General features: G+C 46.9%; 1 protein-coding gene across 1 annotated transcript in view; it reads left to right on the top strand.

Annotated features, from left to right (window-relative positions):
- LOC135900129 (sperm-specific sodium:proton exchanger-like) overlaps positions 1-24,399 on the top strand; it is a 76,932-nt gene that overhangs the window by 30,211 nt on the left and 22,322 nt on the right. Inside the window, exons 9-17 of the mRNA XM_065429562.2 lie at positions 7,521-7,692; positions 12,114-12,195; positions 12,317-12,501; positions 14,013-14,093; positions 14,852-14,946; positions 15,120-15,180; positions 15,893-16,171; positions 19,058-19,261; positions 21,253-21,465. Coding sequence (XP_065285634.1) covers positions 7,521-7,692; positions 12,114-12,195; positions 12,317-12,501; positions 14,013-14,093; positions 14,852-14,946; positions 15,120-15,180; positions 15,893-16,171; positions 19,058-19,261; positions 21,253-21,465 — 1,372 coding nt within the window. The remainder of the gene's footprint in view (positions 1-7,520; positions 7,693-12,113; positions 12,196-12,316; positions 12,502-14,012; positions 14,094-14,851; positions 14,947-15,119; positions 15,181-15,892; positions 16,172-19,057; positions 19,262-21,252; positions 21,466-24,399) is intronic.

Below are 24,399 nucleotides of genomic sequence, written 5' to 3'. Positions count from 1 at the left end.
CCAAACAGAATTTAGGCCTTGTTTCATCTCTGGCTAGATTAAAACACAACATCCCATGTTATAACACCAGGTTCCCGGAATACTAGCATGTGCCACATGTGCGTTCAACCTATGGTAACCAAATGACTTGTTACACTCTCCCCACTCTACTGAATAATCTCAGATTTGCGTCCATCGATGTACCTAATTGTTCTGGCAGAGAACTGTATAATTTCTGTTGCCCCAAGAATTGGGTTTAACCTTGTACCTCATGTTTTTTTTAAAGAGTTTTGTGTATCTACATATCCATATTGTTTGTTTTTCTCGAGCTGTTTCATGTGTGAAGCAAATTGTTTAAGTGAGATCTATGTACTACATGCCATTACTCTCTTTCCTTTCTCCATTTTTGTTGTTCCTCTTTCCTTTCTTTTTCTCCTTTTTTTTCTCACTCCTTGCTGTCTGCTGCCTTTTGGACCTTCTGGTTATTAGGACTAGTCAAGTTGCTTTTGTAGCAACTTCTTTCCTAATGCCTTGGCACTTTGTACCACTTGTTTTTTATGAATAAAGGTAATAATATTGTTACGGTGAAGGGAAGAAGTTGATTTAGACGAGAGAAAGACGAAGTCTGGCAGTTGCCTGAACGCCATATACACGAGTTGTAAATAAACTATATTTTACACTAGTGGGCCTCCTTTCTTCCTGCAACATTTTGGTGGAAGGTGTGGGGTACAATCACGGAACTTCGCAGCGGACGTCACCTACCTGCCGCCACAATGGCAAATCAACCGACGCAAGCGAAAACGCCTCAGCAGCCCGTGCCAATGGTCATCCTCATTCATCCGCGGGACTCGGGGACATTTTGCGGCACGGACAACGCCGACGTCGAGGACAGGCTTACGGTGTACGAGCGAGTATGCGACAAGAACAGGTGGGATAAACAGTGATGCTAGCAAACGTGATAATTTATCTGGGAGGAACTGCGAAGCAATGGCACGAGACACATGAAACTGACCTAACGAGCTGGGATGTCTGCAAAGAAAAACTGCGAGACTTGTTTGGCAGCCCTGTCGGTCGTCAGCTGGAAGCAAAAAAAGAACTTGCGTGCCGCGCTCAGACGTCCACAGAATCCTATGTCGTGTACATACATGATGTGCTGGCCCTCTGTCGCAAGGCTGATAACAGCATGACCGATGCAGACAAGATTGGTCACATACTATAAGGTATTGCAGACGATGCATTCAATGTCCTTATGTGTAAGGATTGTGCCACTGTGGGTGCAATTATAAAGGACTGCCGGCGCTTCGATCAAGCGAAGGGCCGCCGCATCGCGCAAACTTTCGACCGATTGCCCAATACCGCCGTGACATCTTCTTACACATCTTGGACAGGGACACAGGGACTAACTAACACAGGACTAACACAGGACTAACTAACACAGGGACTTACACAGGGACTAATTGCATGTCCGCGGTTTGTTCAGCCGACAGGAGCGGAAGATATAACGCGCATCGTTCGCCGTGAGCTTGAGGCCATGGCTCCGGCTCCAGTTAGTTCCGACTGTCGGGAAAGCGTGCCCGCTATCTCCCTTGTACAAGCGGTCGTTCGAGAGGAAATAGCAAGTTTTGGCATTCCATCTCTCTGCTCGGTCCGCCATACGAACACCTGCCAGATTTCTCCGGCCACTCGCTCCCAGACGCAAAGCTTTCCGCCACTCCGTCGCAACCCAGCTGACTGGCGCACAGCGGATGACAAACCCATCTATTTTAATTGTTCCGGTATTCGACACATCGCCCGTCATTTCCGCAACCACTGGTCTTCGCCTCCTCGGTGGTCGTCTCCGAGACACTACCGCCAAGTGCCAGGCATTCGTACTTTCTCGCCCTATACGCCGACTAGGAACATCAACGCCGACAGTGCTCCACCAAGATCCAGCCGCTCCCCGTCTCCGCAAGGTCGTAGGTCCCGTTCGCCTCTCGTTCACCGCTCTTCGTCCCCTTCTGCAACTGGTCGATTCGCTTCGGGAAACTAGGCGGTGCAGCTCCCGGAGGTGAAGCTGCAACTCCGACCCGGTTCACAAATCCTCTGTTGACCCTGCCTACCTGTGGGAACCTACTGGACATCGAACTTGATGGCGTTCCTGTTAGATCGCTCGTTGATACAGGAGCGCAGCTTTCAGTTATGAGCGCTGCCCTCCGCCGACGGCTCAAAAAGGTTTTGACACCCGCCATATCGTGCACTGTGCGAGTCGCTGACGGGAGTACTTCACCTGTCCTTGAAATGTACACGGCACGTGTGACCATTGGGGCCATTACACCATTGTTCTATTTATCGTCCTTGAACACTGTCCGCACGACCTAATTCTCGGCCTCGACTTCCTTTCGAAACACTCTGCCCAAATTGACTGCTCCACATGTGTTGTCCAGTTGGATCTACCGCTTTCTGCCGACGCAACAACTTGCGCTTCACACCGCTTATGTTCAGCTGAGTTTGCAAGGCTGTCTCCACAGGCGGCTGCAAATGTCCTCCTAACGCCCTGTCCTCCCGTACCTGATGGCGAGTACGTCGTGTCGCCCCTCACTGACGTGGTTTTGTCGCGCAATATTGCCCTACCGTGCACCCTAATCCAGATCCACGAAAACTGCGCTCGCGTGCCCATCCTCAATTTTGGATTTTCGTCGCAAGTGCTGCCACACGGTATCGCCATAGCGCATATCACTCCTTTGGAAGGATTTGAGATTTCTTCTTTGACCTCTGAATCATTCCTCAGTACCAACGGACCTTTGTCACCCACTCCTTCGTATTCGACGCCTGCGGACGATGTTTCTAAGGTGATAGCCCCTGACCTTTCTTCCGAGCAAACAACAGCTCTCCGTCACCTCCTGTCATCTATTGGGACATCTTTGATTTGAACGACCGTCCACTTGTCCAGACATCTGTTGTCACGCATCGCATCAACACTAGTGACGCCAGCCCCATTCATAGGCGGCCATATCGTGTTTCCGCAACAGAAAGGGCCATCATACAGAAAGAAGTAGACAGGATAATGGACAAGGACATCATTAAACCTTCCAGTAGCCGTGGGCGTCACCGGTTGTCTTAGTAAAGAAAAAAGACAACTCGTGGCGCTTCTGCGTTGACTACCGTCACCTCAACAGGATAACAAAGAAGGATGTTTATCCCCTGCCTCGCATTGATGACGCTCTTGACTGCCTTCACGGATCCCAATACTTTTCATCAATTGACCTCCGCTCTCGCTATTGGCAGATTAGCGTCGATGAGATGGACCGCGAGAAAACCGCCTTCATCACACCGGACGGTCTGTACCAATTTAAAGTCATGCCCTTTGGATTGTGCAATGCGCCAGCTACATTCGAACGCATGATGGACTCTCTCTTGTGCGGCTTGAAGTGGTCTACATGTCTCTGTTATCTCGACGATGCGATTGTGTTTTCGCCGAACTTTGAGAGCCACCTGCAGCGCCTCACAACCATACTCTCCGTGTTTCGCAGGGCTGGCCTTCAGCTAAACTCCTCCAAGTGCCATTTCGGTCGCCATGAAATAAAAACGCTGCGCCCATCTCGTAAACGCCGCCGGAATCCAACCTGACCCACAGAAAGTTCACGCCGTGTGAAATTTTCCTGTACCTTGTTCCACAAACGATGTCCGTAGGTTTCTGGGCTTCTGCTCTTATTTCCGGCGATTTGTAAAAACTTTTGCCGACATTGCTCACCCTCTCACTGACCTTCTTAAGAAAGACATATTTTCCTCTTGGGGACCACTACAGGAGAAAGCTTTCTCTACACTGATTGAGAGACTTACAACTTCCCCGATTCTGTCACACTTTGATCCTTCTGCGCCCACTGAAGTACGAACTGACGCAAGTGGTCATGGCATTGGCGCTGTCCTCGCCCAGCTTCAACAGGGCCAAGACCGTGTCATCGCTTACGCTAGCCGCCTTCTTTCCACGTCCGAGCGAAATTACCCCGTTACTGAGAGAGAATGTCTCGCGCTCGTATGGGCGGTCGCGAAATTTCAACCGTACCTTTTCGGCCGGAGCTTCCGCGTCGTAAACGATCATCACGCCCTTTGCTGGCTCTCCTCTTTGAAGGACCCAACTGGACGTGTGTAGCTTGAAAATAGAGTGGAGTTGGCAACAACTGTTTTGCTGACGTAATCCTCACACACCTCCTCTATTCATGACTCCAGTTTCGACGGAGTCGATCACGCCAGTTCGGAGTGTTGCGTCAATGTGTGAACATGTGCAACTGCATTCTGCCGGAAAAATGTCTGATGTAAAAACCGAACAGCAAATCAACAGCAAGTTTCGTGTGAAACTTAAAAAATTAAGCTCGGAAACATTTCAAATAATAACCGAGGCTTATGGAGATGTAACTTTGTCTCGTGCACGTGTGTTTGGATGGCATAAGCGGTTTTCAGAGGGAAGGAACAGTGTGGAAGATGATGAACGTGCTGGGCGCCCAAGGTCAGTGATTACAGACCAAAACATTGCCAAAGTTCGTCATGTGATCAGTGGGGACCAAAGATTAAGCATTCCTGCTGTAGCGGTGTTGGTTCACTGGGATAAGGAAGCTGTTTGACGCATTTTAACGGAAGAATTACACATGAGGAAGATTTGTGCGAAGGTTGTTCCAAAAGTTCTGTCCGTTGACCAAGAACAGTGACGTAAAGACGTGTGTGTGGACATGTTAGAACGCATTGCAAGCGAGCCAAATTTGTTGGAATCTGTTGTAACATGTGATGAGAGTTGTATTTTTACCTATGACCCAGAAAGTAAGCGCCAGTCAATGCAGTGGGAGTCTCCACGATCCCCAAGGCCCAAAAAAAGCACGCATGTCAAAATCAAAATTCTATTTGTCTTCTTCGACATTATTGGAATTTAATGATTGAGTGGGTTCCCAGTGGTCAAACTGTTAATCAACACTACTACATCGAAGAACTAAAAAGACTTCGTGAAAAAATTAGGAACAAAAGGTCGCAGTTGTGGACTGATGGATGGCTGTTGCACCTTGGCAATCCACCCGCTCACAAGGCCCCATCTGTCAAGCAGTTTCTGGCCAGCAAAAACATTACTGTGATGGGGCATCCTCCTTATTCACCTGATTTGGCTACATGCGACTTTGTTTTACTTCCCAAAGTTAAATCTTGCTTAAAGGGAACTCATTTTACCTCATTTGAAGAGGTTCAGGCAAAAACGGAGAATCTCCTGAAGGGCCTTCCAAAAAGCTCGTTCCAGAAGTATTACCAGCAATGGCAGCACCGAATGCAGAAGTGTGTGAATGCTGAGGGGCACTACTTTGAAGGTGATATTGTCACAGAGAGCTTATTCAGTAAGTACAATAAGTTATTGGACCAGACTCGTTTTTTTGTGTGTGTGTGTGTGTGTGTCACACCTCGTACATATTCTATTATGTATAAGTCAGGGCGCCTGCATAAGGACGCTGACTGCCTGTCCCGCAATCCCGTGGACCGGCCGGATGATACCGACGCAGACTCGGACATCAGTGTTTGATCCCTCTCGGACTTCCTCCATATTGGCGAGGAGCAGCGCAAAGATCTTGTTCTTCGAACACTTATGGAACGCCTAAGCTCCTCGCCCAATGACCCGTCCCTCCGAATGTTCACCTTGCGCCATGGAACTTTATACCGTCGTAGCGCTCGTACTGACGTTCCGGAGCTCCTCCTAGTCGTTCCCAAGCACCTTCGACTCGCCGTGCTCCAGCAACTTCACGACGCTCCTACTGCTGGACATCTGGGCATCACCCGTACTTACGACCGCCTGCGGCGCCGCTTCTTCTGGCCCGGCATTTATCGCTCTGTGCGCCGTTATGTCGCTTCTTGTGACCTGTATCAGCGCCGGAATACACCTGTGATGCCTCCCGCTGGTTTGCTTCAACCAATTGATATCCCTACAGAGCCCTCCCTCCGTGTGGGCCTCGACCTCCTTGGCCCTTTTACAATTTCCATCAAAGGAAACAAATGAATTGCTGTAGTGACCGATTATGCTACGAGATATGCCATCGCACGAGCGCTGTCAACCAGCTGCGCTACAGATGTCGGCGACTTCTCACTATACGACGTCATCCTGCACCATGGCGCCTCTCTCTAGTTGCTGACCGATCGCGGCCGCTACTTTCTATCGAAGGTCGTCTATGATCTGCTCCGCTCCTGTTCTACAGAACACCAGATCGCTACAGCGTACCACCCCCAAACGAACGGCCTCACCGAGCGACTCAACCGCACACTAACTGAAATGCTGGCCATGTACGTTTCCAACGATCACCGCGACTGGGACGTCGCTTTACCACACATCACTTTCGCGTACAACGCATCCCGTCACGACACTGCCGGATTTTCACCATTTTACCTTTTGTATGGCCGCGACTCCGCCTTGCCCTTTGTCACGTTGCTCCCTTCTGCAGCACAATCACCCAGCACTGGTTACGCTCGTGATGCTATTGACTTAGCCACCCAGGCCCGAGATGTCGCCCGTCATCGCCTCACAGTCTCGCAAGCTTCTCAAAAGCGACGCTACGACCTTCTGCACCGAGACCACCATTCTTCGCTTGGTTCCCTTGTCCTTCTCTGGATGCCTTCACGTCGCGTCGGCTTGTCGGTAAAACTACTTTCCCGTTATTCTGGTCCGTACCAGATCTTACGCCAACTGTCCGACGCGACATACGAGATCGCCACAGTCGGTCAACTTTCAGTGCATCCCAACGTCACCACGATGTTGTTCACGTCACCAGGCTCAAGCCCTGTGTCCCCCCATTAGGTGGGGCTCTATAATTTGCATCGGGATGGAGCCACCCCGTCAGGAGGGTGACGTAACGGCGAAGGGAACGAAGAAGTTCATTTAAACGAGAGGAGGACCAAGTCTGGCAGTTGCCTGAACGCTATTTACACCAGTTGTAAATATAGTATATTTTACACTCGTGAGCCTGCTTTCTTCCTGCAACATTATTATTATTATTATTATTATTATTATTATTATTATTATTATTATTATTATTATTATTATTATTATTATTATTATTATTATTATTATTATTATTATTATTATTATTATTATTATTATTAGTATATGTGGCAGTAGTTGATCGCGATCTGAAAGCGCAGTAAAAGTGCACCGCTTTCCAACTCGAAAAGAAGTATGTAAAGGTGCGTTAGCGAATCAGGTTCCATCATTTCCGCAGCGTCCCTACGCAAGCGATTTTCTTTTACTATCGACCTACATCATGAACCAAGGGAGGGGGTGCAGCGTGATCTTTTGGCTGGGGCTTGCGCTCAATAGTTGGGCTTTCACAGAACATAGATGGAGTGAAGAGTAATTTTGTAACGCTGAAGGAGAATTCACCGTCAGCGCATCTTTATTCCCTCTCTATAAGTTTTGGTAATTCATCACAGCAGACTGTAGATGCCTCCGCGCGAGGTGCAAGCCCACGTGCTGGGAATACCCATAAACACTGTCTGCCACGCAACGTCCTACAGTCCAAGGTGTCTTTCGTGTATTCGTATCGCAGGTGTCTGGCGGTGTTGATGCTGTACCCGTTCATCGGTCACTTTGGCTACCGCATTACGGCCAAGCAAGCAATCGTGCTGGCCGGCATGGGCCTCAAGGGCACCTACATCGTCTCCCTCGCCACGCTCTACCACATCACGCACCAGGACACCCACACCGAGAACCTAACTAAGGTCAGGACTCTGCGGAGCCCACATGATGGGCGGCTGTGTGCCGACACACGGTCGCAGGAAAATGTCTGGCTGCTCGGCTTACACGAAAACAGGAACGTTTCCCGATCTGTTTAATTGCGGATGTTTCGCGGAGGCCAAAGAGATAGCGTGCTAAACTAAAACCAGACTCACTAACATGGAAACAAGGAAGGCCGAATTGGTAACATTGGTAACACCATCGTTCCGAGATGCTCCATGCAGTGAGCATGCCAAAGCACCGGCAACACCTGATGATAATGAAGATAATACTGAATATTTGTTTATTGCCTGTACTGATATTCATCCTGCCACATTGTCAGTTATTGCTTTTTTCCACTGCCAGCTTTCATTATTAATTATTTCCTACACTGCATTAAAGAGGGTGAAGAAACGCAAGTTATTGTTCGTTTTTTTTTTTCACTTTGCGGCAATTGCATATTGATGCCGACAAAAATGAAAAAAATACCCCAGACCTCGGACATCTGCGAATCCGAGACCTCCAATATATGGCTCGCCTCATAGTGTTGCACTATAGTTCGAAAATTCGTAAAGCAATTAGGGGCCGCTAGAAAGGCCGCCGAACGGCGCCGCGAGGCTCTTGGCAGGCCGCTTCTTGCCCCCCGCAAGCTGGCCGCCGCCACCTTTACCCGGAGCCCATAAGCCGGTATGGGCGACTTCCAGTCCAGCAGTTTTTTCTTTAACCTCCTTGGTTACACTCCTTGGTCGACTGGTCGAGGCGTAGGCTCCGGCTTTCACCTTGTCCTCATTTTGCTCGTCCTCTTGGTTACACTCTTGTAACACAGGATGGCGAGGGCCTGCTGCACATATAGTGATATATTGGGTTCAATCGGGGCTAGACTTCCTGCAGGACGTAACGCGCCGCAATGCAAGCACACACGTAGCCCTAAGGCGGCCTCAGGCGCACCGGCACGCGCTTCTCCCAAAGGGGCGCAGTAGCGCGGCCGCCTCGCGAGCCGCTGACAACCATCGCCGCTTCCATCGCTTGCCGTCGACAACCGGCGCCGCTCCGAGTGTGACGTCAATGCGCAGAGCGCATTGCTGCGCAATGAATAAATAAACGATACTAAAATTGTCCGACGGCAGGATTCAAGCACTGCACCGCTGGCACAGACGCCCGATATTGAAACAATTACGCCACGGATGCATGCGTCGACAACGACACATAACGCCCTTATGAATTTCTCGCGGACAAGCCAGGGCTTTGCGCGTTTCGAGTTGGCCACCTCGACGAGCTGAACCGTTGCAATTAGTAGCGATTGTGCGTGTTCGCCGAGTCATCTGCAGTTGGTAAAGTATAGACCGTTTTTACATGGGCGCCACCACATACGCAGTGGCGTCATCTTTGGGCAGTCGGCATGCTGGCTTGGGCGAGCGCTCCGTTTTGCATGGCAGGTATACGGTCGGCGGTTGTTCCTGGCAGTCGTTTTCGCGCTCGTGCGGTCTGTTTAGTACGACGTGGCGTCTTCTACGTGGAAAACGGTTCTGTGAGACGTACTGAAGTGTTTTAAGTCGGTATGGCTGGACTTTCTGCTGGCGTTGAGGCGGACGGAGCACGCTGAAGGATATGTGCGCGCGCGCTTGAGCCTGCAGTCAGCCTCGACGATCAATTGTGTATTTCTGAAAGTTCTATTCACTAATGTGGTCTTATTGAAGTATTATTGTCTAGTTCTAAGCTGCGGTTTAGGAGCAATGAAACATTCGCGACGATCGTAACATCGTGGGTACAGTTCTGCTATACGATAGGAGCTGGCTATTATACTTAAATTATGGAGTTTTGGGGGCCAAAACCTGCTGTCAAACTGTTAGCCACAGATTACATTGCGCGACTACTTGGTTCGGTGGATGAGGTTTCCACCCATGAATAAAATAGTTTTGATTACTAATAACAGCATACCTTACAGCGTGAACTATACTTGACCAGCAAAGCGACCGTTTAGGAACTGCGCGAACATCCTAAGCAGTGGTAGGCGCTGGATTACAGATATATTTGTTCTACATAGCGCATGGTACAAGCATGCGGCATCAATGTTTATATATCTATAAACGTTGTGGGGCATTACTATGCGAGATCGCAATGCGGCATTATCCCGTTTTTTTAAAGCCAAAGCTTTACTGGCCGCGAACTTCCGATTTCGACGTGCCGGTGCTCCGAGGAGGCACATGACGTCAGAACGCGTGCCTCGCCGCGGATATTTCTCTCTCCCTCGCTCCCTAGTCACTACTGCGCATGCGCCACTAGTAGTACCGAGCCACAGGTGTTCTGCCGCTGCTCAGCGCCGCGCCTTTCTGCCTCCGCCGTTTGGTATGACGTCACTCCGCGTTCCTCGTCATTGCGCTCGCCTCCACTCGCTTAGCCAGCTGCGTCGCATGCCTGATAACATGTCGGAAGATCGAAAAGGAGAGCTCGCATGCGACGCAACCAGAGTTAAGGCGGCAGTATGGACGGCGACAATTGTGATAAGGAGGAAGGCCGCCTGTAATCGACATCGGAACGAGTTGAAGAGGAAACAAATCGCCCAGGAAACAGATGAACAGCGCGCCGAACGACTGGCTAAACGCCGCAACATAGCTAGACAACCAGACTATCCTGTACTTGCAATCAAGACTAACCAAGGCTAACCATGCTATGCCTTAGCTTTCGCCACGTATATCCTGGCATAGACGAGCCAAGCCACGGCCAATTTGTCTTTGTTTCGAGAAAGAGGATGATATCCGAATTATTTTTCGGTTATGTTCGTTCCGTTCTCTACGACGCACTCACACGTATTACGGAAATTCATCGCATTCTTTTTATGCGATCCATCTCGCATATTACGGCTTTATACGGTAAGAAGACAATGCCGAAGCACATATGTTACATGTTATAAGAAGCCAACAAACAGTGACACCAAGGACAACATAGGGGAAATTATTTGTGCTTAATAAATGAAATAAAGAAACGATACATTAATGGGAATGAAAGTGGATGAAAAAAAACAATGTTATCCTTGGTGTCGGTGTTGTTGGCTTCTTATGATATGACTAATAAAGATCGGGCCCCTCGGTTAACCCCCTTTCTTCTCCTTTATAGCCTATATATGTATCATACTGATTCAACCGCTGTGTCGAGCAGCGCCATCGGCCTTATGCAGGAGGCTAGCGTAGACGTATAGTGATTTCAAGCCTGCTAGGCTTCATATGCGCGAGAACGATGCCGGTGTATCACAAAAACTGAAGGCACGTGCCGCTTACATGTTTCGTGGTTGCCATAGGTTGGCCGTACACGAGCATGCACTCTTTATGTTTTAGTTCATACGCCAAGCGATCAGATAGTGAGCAGATTTACCATTTCATACTGCTAATACAGATATGGCAGTTCTCTTCGTTGAATTAAAACCGATATATGCAAGATAGTTCGCAATACAAACACACAGCGGCTGATAATGCGCGTCAAATGTTTGCGCCCCCAAGAGATATTTCTGCGTACTGTAGTTACCGATGCAACGAAACGCTTCCCTGACGACCTTATATGAACGGACATTGCATAAATTTCACAAAGTAAGATCTAAAGCATCTCGAAATTGTTCCGCAGCACGCGACAGCAATACATTCAAGCAGCGCCGCGCCGCATCGCACAAGCCAGAGAGGAGGACAGGCTCGCCGCGCCCCCTTTCCTCCTCACCCGATGAAACGGTCTATATATTGCTTGGAAATTTACGATAACGAATGCATAGAAAGCATAGTAAACGAATCCACACGAACGTCTCGATCCACAAGCACGAAGATCAGACACATCCATGTACTTCCCATCATTCCAACGGTAGCTGAACGATTGCAGTTCCCTCTAGTATATTGTAGGAAACTCTATGGTACGTAGACCTCGGAACGTCATCAATGCGCTCGTTTTTATGCACTCATAACGTGGCGCCACCTCCTCCGCACCGTCACATGCGCCGCCCAATGACGCACGCACTAGTCAACGAGATGGCTGCGACGTGATGTGTGCAATCAGGCACCCGCTGGGGTCACCTTTAGTAAACCAGAAGCGTGGAGCAGCCGTGGCTTCAGGAAAGCCTGCTCGTCTCGCACCCCTTCAGATTACGTGGCTCGATTCCTACCCAGACTGACATGTACCAAATTTTCTCTTCAAAGCCACACATTTACTTTGTTTACAGGAACTTCCCTGAGAAATGTGACGTCAATTCGGACGCAGACACCCAAGGCAATCACCTTAAAATATTTAACTTAATTTTCTACCCAATATGTCAAACCTGTTGATGCTTCTCGCTGCTTCGGCGCTTAGCGAGCTGATGTTTTGTAATACCGCACTCTGGCTGTTAAGGTTTTCGGATCATTCGGCGGGAGCGACCTGAATACAATCCTGTTTTCACATTCCTTTGCAGTCATTCATGTACGTCACCACGGACATGGTCCTCACGCAGTTCATAAACGCCTCCCTCGTTCCGTTCCTGCTCAAGACGCTCGGTAAGCTAACGCAGCACTTCTACCGGGACACGGAGTCGACTTCGATCTTGTCTTTATAGTGCGATGACTCGCTGTGCTTCGAGCGACCGTGCATGAGCATACTCTTCGGCTGCGTTGACAGGCATCCTCGACGTGTCCGAGGTGGAGTGGCACACGATGAAGGACGCCGTAGCGTACCTGCAGGAAGCGGTGGACGTGGCGGCACACGTGAGCCGCAACAACCCCTACTTCCTGGTGGCGGACAAGAAGTGGGTCATGCGCAACACACGCATTCGGAACCCGCTCGAGGTCATGCTTCGATATAAGGCAAGGTTCCTACGGCCTCGCTAATACCTCTGGCACATGAGTCCTAACCGTGCGAGAACGCATTTGAAAGAGTGTTTGCGACCGCCTTCAAGCTCAGCGTTGCCTTAGGGACAGTTGCCCCTGGACCTAAGGCCGAATCAAGATTAACGACAGGCAGTCTGGTCTTCCTGGGCAAGCTAGCTTCACGTGGTAAGCGTTTAGAGCGCAGCTCCTAGTAGCCCGCTCCTGCAGTGAGCGCCAGCGTTGCCCCTCGCAACCGAGCAAACGAGCACAGCGAAAGATGAAAGCTAGTCAGAAGCTCAGCGGGAGATGGGAAGAAAGGAGCGCGAGAAGGAAAACGGATGCGGAAAGCGATGGAGGACAATACGGCGAATGGGTGAGGAGAAAAGGAGAGTGCCGCGCGAGACTACGAGATGGCGCCATAGTATTTGTAATCTGCTTGTATGCGCCACGCGAATTGTGTAGTATTTTCTGGAAGCCACGCGGGTAGCAGCGACCTGAGCGACACTGGAAGCTTTAACTAGTCATGTATAAGAGTAGACGCGCATGACTCGCAGATCAGATTTTTGACGATCGCCGACTGTCTTCGGCGCTGTCATTGTACTTCAGTGTTACTCGTGTAGCAATGCTTCGTTCCGTTTGCAACGTTCTGCGCGAGACAGATTGTCGTTGCCAGCCAATATATTACGATATGAAAACACGCATAGAGCTGCTCTCACATTTCGCATTAGAGAGTGTCGTAATCGTCGGTAATTTTTCTTTTTTTACATCAATTTTGTCAGTTCAATTTGAGCGCAACCAATGAGAAGTGAAAGAAGGAAGAAAACGAAAACTAATTCATGTTCTTGGAGCGTATACTGTTTCTCAAGCCGTCAGCACTGGGCCTAGTTTTGTCTGACAGCAATAGGCTAGACAAAAGTAATAGTAATCACAAGTATGCACCTGAGGAAGGGAAGCCATGAAAGAAAGGTAACGCAGGATTCGTCACACCGAATAATTTGTTACTACGGCCTTTAGGAGCTGTTCTAAACAGCGCATTGCGAAAGTATTACTTGTGTAATTTGCGAAAAGATCCTATGCGCTGAGAAATTCGCTCAAATGAGTAGTTCGTGTCATCATAGGCATCAACAGTTTATTAATAGAAATAACCTGAAACATGGCCGCCACTATTGCTTTTCTTATAGAACAGAAATGATGTTTAAGTACAATTCATTTCGCAAAATTTATTCGTCCGGCTTCGAATGACCATGTCTATTCACAATATGCGACTGTCTTCGTAGCTAATTCATTTGCTGAAATATGTACTGGTTTAATGTAAATTACGAGGAAATAGAGAGTTGGAGGCATGAGTAACCCTGTGTAAGCATAATTTTATAAAGACGAAAAATGCCACGAGAACTTCCGTGTCATTTATTTTTTTTATTTTTTTGAACCAAGCAATAAGGACGTTCCTTTTCAATATCTATGTAATTTTACAAGCTGTTGTTTTCTTTTGTTCGTTTTTTCTGCAGAGGACCGAGAAGGTGCGCAGCTCCCGCAGAAGACACCAAGCCGAGGTCCTCGCGGTAGAGAACGTACTCCGCATAGAATCGGTGAGCAGTTTTGTGCTACAGCCTTGACTGCACGAGCATGGGCGTCATGCGTCTGTACTGTACGTGCCAAGTGCACACACACTGTGCCCAGTTCGTGCCCACGGCAGTGCTGCGCGCAGCCCGAGTACTCATCGCCCCATCGGCCGCTCGCGTCAGAGCGATCTAGACCACCAAGTGCAACACAGTGAGCTTGCACAGATTCAAAGACAGTGGGCGCCTTGCGTTCGGCTGGCCCTGCTCTTCTTCAAAGACATATGAAATCGATCTCGCTTGCACGAAGAGCCGATGTTTGAGTGTTTATGTGCATGAGGTTCTCGGAAAAGTGCCGTCGAGGTAGCAGCCTCTTCAATGATGTTAGCCCTGTTTTCTTTATGTACAGGTCCACTTTACAAGTGCATTTTGCAGTTTCGCGTTAAGGCTCCAAGAAATACTACTATTCATCACTGTCTGCAGCGTTAGCACTGCGTAGTAACAATATGATATCTTGACGCCTCATTCAGAAGCTGAGAACGGCAGTTCGCTATCCCTTCTCTCTGTTTTCGAGCCGGTCAGATGCACAATGAAGATAAATAGGCGTCTCCTACTCGTCGTCGTCTTGTCACATCTGGGCAGCTTGAAGAATGTCAACCTGAAAGCTTTCTAGTGTTCCTTTCTCGAGTACGACTAAATGTTGCCGCGGCAATGTAACCCACATTATGCTCGTGCATTTCTTGGGAAGAGCTACATGGGCATCCAACGGTGCATTTTCCCATACATAGGTGAGCTACAGTCGGCAGCACAGGCAGGGCGTGGTGCAGAAGCAGACCATGATGGCCCTTCTTGCGGCGCTGCAGTATCCCTACGACAAGAAAATGTGAGTCGTGCACAAAGCTGACCATGTTTCGCTCGACATTGCTCTGAGGTGCACATTTTTTTCTCTTCGAAAAGTTTCTGGCTTGATATTGTCCGTGTATACCCCGAAGCTAATCCTAATTTGGAAACCATTGATTTTTAGTAATCATAAAAAAAATCTTTTGTCTTCGTCAGGTACCTGGACATCGACATCATCAACTCACTTGTCGATATTCCGCAATGGATTCTCTGGGTGGTAGGTGCCTGCATTAAATAATTCTTGAGTTCGAATTGAACGTTTGCGTTTTAGGGTGCAACTATGATGCGGGAAAACGCTAGTAGAGCAATACAAATAATCCATTGTGCACCTTAATGGTCTTTTTCCTAATACAACGAAAGATTCTCTCGTGAAAAGCTTCCCGTTGTGTCACTGATGGCTTGCAAGAATATAACCAGAAGATGTGGATCATGACCTTTCGTGAATTTGTTATGAGGCTCTGTATATAAAAAATTTCGCCCTTCAATTTAAATAAAGCGCCTGATAACAAATTGACGAAAGGTAATGATCCACATCTGCTGGTTATATTCTTGCAAGCTATCAGTGACACAACGGGAAGCTTTTCACGAGACAATTTCCGGACCATGAAATGAGCTGACACTGCATGTTGATTCGCAGACAGTTGCTGTTGAGAATGCGGAGATGCCTTAACGATGCAGGCCGACAAGAGTCTAGGAGCAGATATGTCCGCAGGAAAGAGGAGCTCGTGAACACGGTAATAGGTTTTAAACATACTCCAGTGGACGAAGCTTGCACTGGCGATGAAATCGCGACCAGCGCTTTTTTTTACTCTAATAACTTATCAATAATTCGTGCATCTATCCACGTCCCAAGTGAGAGTTGCATTCCACGGCATTCATACAGGGTCACTGAGTGCAGATGTTGCACTGTGCTATAACGCGTTTTGCAGAAGGACCGGCTGGGCGAACCGCTCCACGAGGAGACCGAGCTGGACGACGACTCGGTGTCCCTGTCGGAGAAGCTGATGAAGCCGCTCAACGAACGCCTCATGGACCTGTTCGAGCACGACTGCTACGAGGTGATCATCACCAACACCACGCTGGCCTTCGTGCTGCTCCTTGTGGGACTGCTGCGTGCCGCCGTCTACAGCAACGAGCGATTCTTCACGGTCGCCATGCTCGTGGAGTTCATCTACCAGGTGGCCTTCTTCGTCGAGGTCGCCACCATGGTCAGAGCCCCTGCCACTGAACGCCCTAGCCTTACTCTATTGACGATTTGAAAAAAAAAGAGCACCAAACTCTTGGTGTGTTGGTGAAGAGGAAACCTGAACTTACAAACAAACAAGCATGCTGCCGATTCAAGAGTATGTTGGCAATTGTGAATATAGCAATTTCGCCCTTCGATTTAAATACACCGCCTCATAAGCACTTACGAATCTGTCCTAATCAGAACTTATATGATTAGTCGCAAATATCAGCCCGTAAGTGTAAATACGCACCTTATCACGGCATTAACCGCTATAGAGCAGGCATTGTACATATGGTTGTAACTTCCAGCGCTGGCTGGTATTAGTACGCTTCTGCAAAACTGGGCCCGTATTCACGAAAGGTCTGACCCTAAAGTATCTCGGTAGCAAAAAAGTTATGCGGATCCCACACACTGCGGGAATCGATGTGGGCCAACTTTCTATGCTGTTTTATTTGATTGACGATAATTGGCGTCAATGCTGACGCCTGAAGCTTCATTTGTTCAACGTTTAGGCTAACACGAGAGTGGTTAGTTGACGTTAAACATTACCTTGCATGCGCAACTGCTGTTTTTCCCTATAATGCACACAGAACACAAAAGGGAAGGTATTTGCTTGAGACGTCGTGGTTCGTTTGACTACATTATCTCTGCGAGGGTTGAGCATATTCATTGCCTGACATGGCACACCACGTCTTGGAAGAAGTATTAAACTTTCTTTTATTTATGGGGCTGTGCGTGCCAAAACTGCAATCGGATTATGAGGCACGCCCTAGTGGCAGACTCCGGATTAATTTTGACGCCATGGTGTTTTTTAACGCGTCCCTACATTTAATTGCACGAGCGTTTTTTTTTATTTCACCCTCCTCGAAGTGCGGCTGCCGCCGTCGGGATTGAACCCATGGTCTCGAAAAATCCCTATTGAAAAACCCTCCACATTCCCTATAACTCCTGCATTCAATAACATCATATGACATATAAAAAATGGGTTCTTGTATGGGATCCTATATATTTCATATCGGATTATTGGATATGGGAGTTATGGGGCCTATGGATTTTTTTTTTTGTAGGGATGCCATAGCCGAAAAGCTACTGCGGCGAGCACAAAGGTACTGATTTGACTTGTGACCGCTTCTGCAGTTTCGCTTAAAACTTACCATGCGCTTTAACGTGGTTCCACTTTTGCTCACGCTGCGTAAGTTGTCCACTTAAAAAATTTGCATTGTGTATATTTTTCAAAAATAGCAGAAACGTACCATACCGTATTTTGAATTTAAATTTATCCCGTTTGCGCATAACCGCTGTCCGGCATAGTAGTATCCTTACCTTCTCACGTCACCGTTTCCCTTCCCCCCACACCTCCTTTCCATGGGAACTGCGAGCGAAGAGTGGCAAGGTTGTCGTTAGAGAGCTTTTGATTAGGCGACGCAAGCGGCTTGCGTACGCAAGAACTCGGGGCCATGGTACTATGCAAGCGCAGGCTCCTACGTCCGAGTCTGTGTATGCGCAGTACCGTCTCCGCTAGTTCTTACGCAAGCCGCTAGCGTACCCCAAAGCTCTCTATTCGCTCGTTTCGCGGCTGCGCGAGACCGTCAAGACTAGTCTACAAGGTGTTGGAGTGCTTCCGTTCTACCCATTCTCTACCTCCTCTCCCGGCTCCTCTCTACTATTCTAGCTAGCTTCTCAGAGGACTTGCATGTTAGTAGAAAGGTAAGCGCTGCAATTTCTGCAATGATTTTGCGGTGGGTCGCGCGTGATTACAGTTGTCAAGAAGTTAATCTAGCTACGTCCAGGGAGCTCCAGAGGGCATTGTGCACATTCGATGCGATGCAAAGCTCCAAACGAGTTTATCGCGTCACCTTTCCTCTCTGCCACGCTCCTCTCATGTATACACACGCTCTTAACCACCACCCGACGTGGTGGGCCAGCCAGCAGCAGTAACAGTAGCAGCAGTGGGAAAGTCAAAGGAAGAAGAAGCTGCGCTTTAAAAATCCTGCCAATCCTGACGCTGTACATCTTATTAACACATGTAACTGGTTAACACAAAAGAGCACTTCCGAAAGAAACGTTTTCTTACTTCGTCTCCTGGTTTGATTAGCAGACTTCCCCAATTTGCCTTAAGTTGAGCATAGATTCATCACTAGAAGATTGAATATTTCTGATTGTAGTATTCGAGCTGTAAAGTTCACGCTGCATATTTGTGTTCGAGAGCCATCATTGAGTCCAGCATCGTTTGCTCTACATCAGTATTCCAATATCGCATACAAACAAGCCAGCATAGCAGCCTTTGCATTACGCCATGGAGTAGACGAACAAGAAGAAACCAAGTACCCTATTCAAAAGAAGCTTTTACAATATTAACAAAGGCGGCCAGTTAATAAAAAATTCCATTTGCGAACACAATGATTTCTGAATTTGGCCTTTGGTAGGGATGGCGTGAACATAGCACAAATTGACGAAAAAGAAAACTGGAAAGTTAGAAAAGACACATTCGCAATGACAACTACAGAGCTAATCTTTTTTCAGGAGTCCCACGCCAAATCCCTACACGCTTAACATTAAAGTTTTTTGTGTGTGTGTGTGAACACTTATTTAAGTTCATCTTGCTTTGAAAATAACGCACCAAAAGACAGTTGTAGTGCATATCATTTCTTACCGACATTGTGACCTTTGGAGCGCCGTTTCTTTTTGTATCCTGCCACATGTGACTTTACGTAGACCATTTATTTATACAGTGAAAAGCGTAATCACTGCTTTGATCGAACGATCATGGACGAACGTCACGAAATTTACCGAGAGAGTGAATGTAATTGTCAATCAACAACGGTTCTGGAGGCGAAAGCTTTTCTGCGTACATGGGGATTTGCAGCTGTCAGCGTACGGCCAGAAGATCGTTAACCTCGACAACTACAACAAGCTGGACCTAATTCTACTGGCGTCGTGCATGGCGGTGTTCTTTGTCCACGTGGTCGTGCATTTTGTGAGTGCGGGCCCAAAATACGAACAGATGCTCAGCATCCTCTTCATCGTCGTCATCTCCGCCCGCTTCACGCACGCCATCAAATACGTCGAGGTACGTGTGCACGGACTGAACATGGCCTCAGAGACGGCCGTCACAACAGCAGCACATCAGCATATTCGGATACGTTGCTGAGTGTCACGTTAGTAAAGAACCGCACGCGGTTAGAACTGTTTGACTATTGACGTATGCAGTTCACTTTCCAAATTATGCCTTAGCCTTCCTTCGTGGCGGCGGCAAACTTTTGTTGTGTTGAAATCGCGCTTTGAAACCCTTAAATCTATTGAATTTTCATATACATAGCACTTTATAAACCGCTAGCTATGATCAATAAAACTATTGTTTCGGTTGATTATTCCGTTGCACTCAAGTTTGCTACATCGAGGTTTATTGTAAATGCAAGACACGAAGGCACAACATGTGTGTAGCATTTTGTGCCTGTTTGTGTGTGTGTGTGTGTGTGTGTGTGTGTGTGTGTGTGTGTGTGTGTGTGTGTGTGTGTGTGTTTGTGTGTGTGTGTGTGTGTGTGTGTGTGTGTTAATGCAGTGACTCTCGTTCAGATAGATCGCATTACCTACGCTAAGCGCAATAAAACGTAAATATTTCCATATCCTTGTCTGCGCCTCTTGGTAGTTTCACATCAAGGAGCAGTCGAAAAGTCGCACCAAAGCAAAACTGTCTATACACAATGATGCTCAGATAACGGATCTGGCAAATGAAGCGTCAAAACATTTTTTTACAAGATATTGAAAGCTTTTTTCTGCGTAGCCTCCAGAAATAGCCTCCCAAATTACTACGCGCAGGGCATTCGGTCCTGAAGGTACCCCTGAACACCTCTTTTTAACTATGCCCTTCTGGCCATCGCTAGAGCGAGCGCTCTGGCAGCAGGTCGTATTCTTTTCGTGGACTTAATACTTCGCTGTGCATCTCAGCCGGAAACCAGCTTCACTGCTCCTTTAAACACGACGAAGTTGCACCTGCGCTGAAAATTTCGTCATTTGCGACTTTTCAAGCGTGTCTTTGACCAGAGAGCATAGGTTTGCAGAAGAGACACGTCCGGAAAACGCCATAAATGTTCTGCTAAGAAGTCAGTGTGCGAGAGTGCCGAAGAGTACGAGGGCACTTGATTGGAAGCTCGGGATGTGGTAAACTTAAGTAAACGTAGGGGTGGACGCTTTGCTGAGGAGTGCTAGAGCTACTTCGTGTCACAGGGGAATTTCTCTTCAGTATTTTGCGGTGAAATCTGTGGATGTTCGATACTGCACGTACCACATCCCTGTTTTAAGCAGGAAACAGGAAGAATAATTGGTTACTAAAAAGGTTCTTCACAAATGTATGCCAATCTAAAAGTTCATATATATATGTACTGTCGTGCTCAGTATGTGCTAAAACGCACAACCACTGTGCCACGCGCTTCGTGTTGTTGCTCACATGATCGCGACAACATGTCCTGTATACGTGAATCGAATGTATTCGGCCAACAGACCTACGTTGGGAATGGTTTTAGTCTAGCACAGCGTAATGACAGTGAAGCTGTAGAGACGCGTGTTCGTGCCCTTCGGAAGTTCTACGCGTCGGTTTGCTGGCTCACGGTCTCGATTAAGCACGTTCATTGCTTGTTGTTTCTGGCGGTGCTTTTCATGCAGGCTTCGTTCAGCATCACGACGTCAGCTATCACTACCCCAGCCGTAAAAACTCGAAGTTGAGCTCCAGCGAGGAGCCGCGCAACCGTGACCTGCAAAAAAAGATGGTTTATTGGAATAAGAACAACACATTTACGTTGTCTGTTTGAATGAGGTATACGGAAAGTAACTTTTATTTTACAATCATTGATGATTCAGTTGCGAAGCAAATGCGGGGCTCCGACAAACGTTGCGTCGCAATGAAATTTTATATGTGCCGCGACATCGCACCCTGGCTTTCCTCTTCAAAAACCTTTGCGCAACTTCCCCTAAGAGCTTTGCCTTTTTTTCGTACGGCACGATCCCTGAAATATTTTGGTTTCGTGTTGTGTAAAGCTAAAAGTGCCTACGATTGTATCGCAGCTGCTTCTAGTCCAGTGTGCGCAGCTGATCCACAGGGCCCTGGACACCGTCATCTACTCGGCGTACGAAGCCGGTCACGCCATCGTCATCGGCGAAGAGGAGGTCCAGAGGAACGTCTGGAAGTTCGTCGAGTCGGCCGACATTGCCATGGAGATCCGCGGCCGCGCCACGCTCAACCGACTGCTCGTCCTCCAGAAGCTCGCGGAGATCCAGGTGGGCTGCTACTCTGTTATAACAGGACCAGCTCAACCACTAACGGCTGCAAACTCTATCAAACTGATGGCGGACGATAACGCTCCTACCGTCTAAAAACATATGTAACGTAACAACATAAGTAGTTGTAATATTTTGATAGGCAAACTAGACGTGGTACTTTCTCTTTTGTTGAACCTGTTGCTACGGGAAAATGTGTTAAAACCAAAGTTTATTAAACATACCATTTAAAAGCACCTTATCTCGACGGAACAATACAGAGTGAAATACATTTCCTGAATATGTTTAAGACGCCATTAATTTTGAAAATGAACTATAAATTATTTTCTGCATTAGCCAGAAAGCATATTGTGCAGTATGTCAGCCATACTTATGCTGTTTTTAATACGTTAGCATTCTTAGGGAACTTCGCGGACGGTCCGAAGCCTGCCTATGTATGTATGTATGTATGTATGTATGTATGTATGTATGTATGTATGTATGTATGTATGTATGTATGTATGTATGTATGTATGTATGTATGTATGTATGTATGTATGTATGTATGTATGTATGTATGTATGTATGTATGTATGTGTGTGTGTGTGTATGTATGCATGCATGCATGCATGCATGCATGCATGCATGTATGTATGTATGTATGTATGTATGTATATATGTATGTATGTATGTATGTGTGTATGTATGTATGTATGTATGTATGTATGTATGTATGTATGTATGTATGTATGTATGTATGTATGTATGTATGTATGTATGTATGTATGTATGTATGTATGTATGTATGTATGTATGTATGTATGTATGTATGTATGTATGTAGGTTAATATGCTTGTATCTAACCGTTTTCCCGCCAACCTCGGTCACTGTGTAGTCCATGTTCGAGTGTCTAAAGCATCAGGCTGCTGTTTTGAGGGAACAGGTTTCGAAACCATCCGTCGGATCAACTTGAGTCACTAAGCATGCCGCAGTGTGTGCATACTGGAACGTGTTAGTCTTCCAAGGAACCTATTTCCTGCCGACATGGGTCACAGTAGATGCAGGACTTGTGTACCGCTCTTTGATGAAACTCCCACCAATTTGGGTCACTACGTATGTGACACTGGGTCGATGCAAGTCAGGAAGCAATTCTCAGTGTTCGCACGCATGGGCGCGTCCCGCTTCTCATTTTTGAGGCAACGCGCGGACATCTGGAACCCTACTAGATGGCTCAGCGTGTTAAGAGGAGGCTGTAGCTCGGGCTCAGCTACGACGCGGCGGCCCTATTCAAATGCATGTAAAACGCGGAAATGCTTTTCTGAGATAACCCTTGACCGATTTTAATTAAAACTGTTGCGTTTGAGAGGGAAAGAGAAATTCTAGTGACTGTTGGCAGCGGAATTTCGATTTAGGGCCTGAATTTTGTTAAAAAGATTTCCAAAAATTGGATTGTTCGAAGAAAATAGAAGCGCGAATTTTACAAATTAATCGGTCTTCATCAGGAGCAGATATCTCGGCTCTCTAAACGGCATCCATTAGATCATTCACAGCGGACAAATTCAATATGTCAATTTATATCTTACGTGGTGTCGTTTTGTACAAAGGCTCTGCGAAAGCTATCTTTAATATTACTAAATTTCTTGAGATTCTCGTGTAACATATCAGTTTTGTCCGCTTTAGATGTAGTAGTATATGCAATTCACAGAATTGTGATATCATTTTTCATTGCTGAGTTATAATTGTAAACTTAATACTTTTGTTTTCTGAAAATTTGCATTTTTCACCAATTTTTAATAGCAAATTGACGGCATAAGTGAATAAATCGAAAGCAACAGTCACAAGATTTTAAGTTTTTCTCTTGAATTCAATAAAGGTCGTCAAATTCGGTGTATTGGTTGCCGCGAAAAACGAATTCTCCTTTTACATGTATTTAGATAGCAGCATCCGAGTTGGATCTTCCTCTTAAGAGGAAGCTTTAGCTCGGGCCCAACTCCGACGCGGCCTATACAAATACATGTGAAAAGCAAAAACGTTTTCCTCAAATAACCGAGGACCGATTTTAACGAAATTTGTTGCATTTGCGAGAGACAGTTATATTCTAGTGACTGTTGGAAGCGGAATTTCGATTTACAGCCTGAGTTTCTTTTGAAGATTTTTTTTAAAAAATCAAAAGTTTGAAAAAAATAGAAGCACGAAGTGTACAAATTCATAGCTCTGCATCAAGAACAGATATCGCGGTTCTGTGAACGGCATCCATTAGATAATTGAAAGCGGGCAAATTCGATATGTCATTTTACATCTTACGTGAATTTGTTACGTAGTGTACAAGGGTTCTGCAAAAGCTGTATTTCCATGTTAATAAATTTCTTGAGATTCATGTGTAACATATCAATTTTGTCCGCTTTAGATGTACTAATAAATGCAATTCGCACAATTGTATAATCATGTTCCATCGCCTGGTAATGGAGTTGTAAACTTGATAGTTTCGTTTTTTTTTTATTTTCCATTTTCACCAATTTTTAATAAAAGACTGACGACCTAAATCGAAAATTCGAAGCCAAAAGTCACTAGATTTTAAGCTTTTCTTTCAAATGCACCAAACCTCGTCAAATTTGGTGCAGCGGTTGCCGAGAAAAACGAATTCTCCTTTTACATGTATTTAGATAGGAGCACCGGAGCTAAAGCTTCCTCTTAAGAAAGAAGCAAGAGAAAGGAGCACCGTTGCCCCATGACGCGTTACTCGGCGTTCGCACGCACTGGCACGACATGTATTTCACAGGCCATGCACAGGCTTCACGGAGGCGCCGCTAGGTGGCACCCAGTGTTCTCAGAGAAGCGCGAAAAAGAAGTCGTGCTGCATTACAGCACACGGCCCTTACTAACTCGTTTCCTTTTTAATAATAATTCTGTGGAAAGATTTTTCATCAAGATATGTAGCATAATGTAGCATGTCCG

Source organism: Dermacentor albipictus, chromosome 4, assembly GCF_038994185.2.
Source record: "Dermacentor albipictus isolate Rhodes 1998 colony chromosome 4, USDA_Dalb.pri_finalv2, whole genome shotgun sequence".
Classification (NCBI taxonomy): Eukaryota; Metazoa; Arthropoda; class Arachnida; order Ixodida; family Ixodidae; genus Dermacentor; species Dermacentor albipictus.
This window is presented reverse-complemented; position numbering and strand designations above follow the sequence as displayed.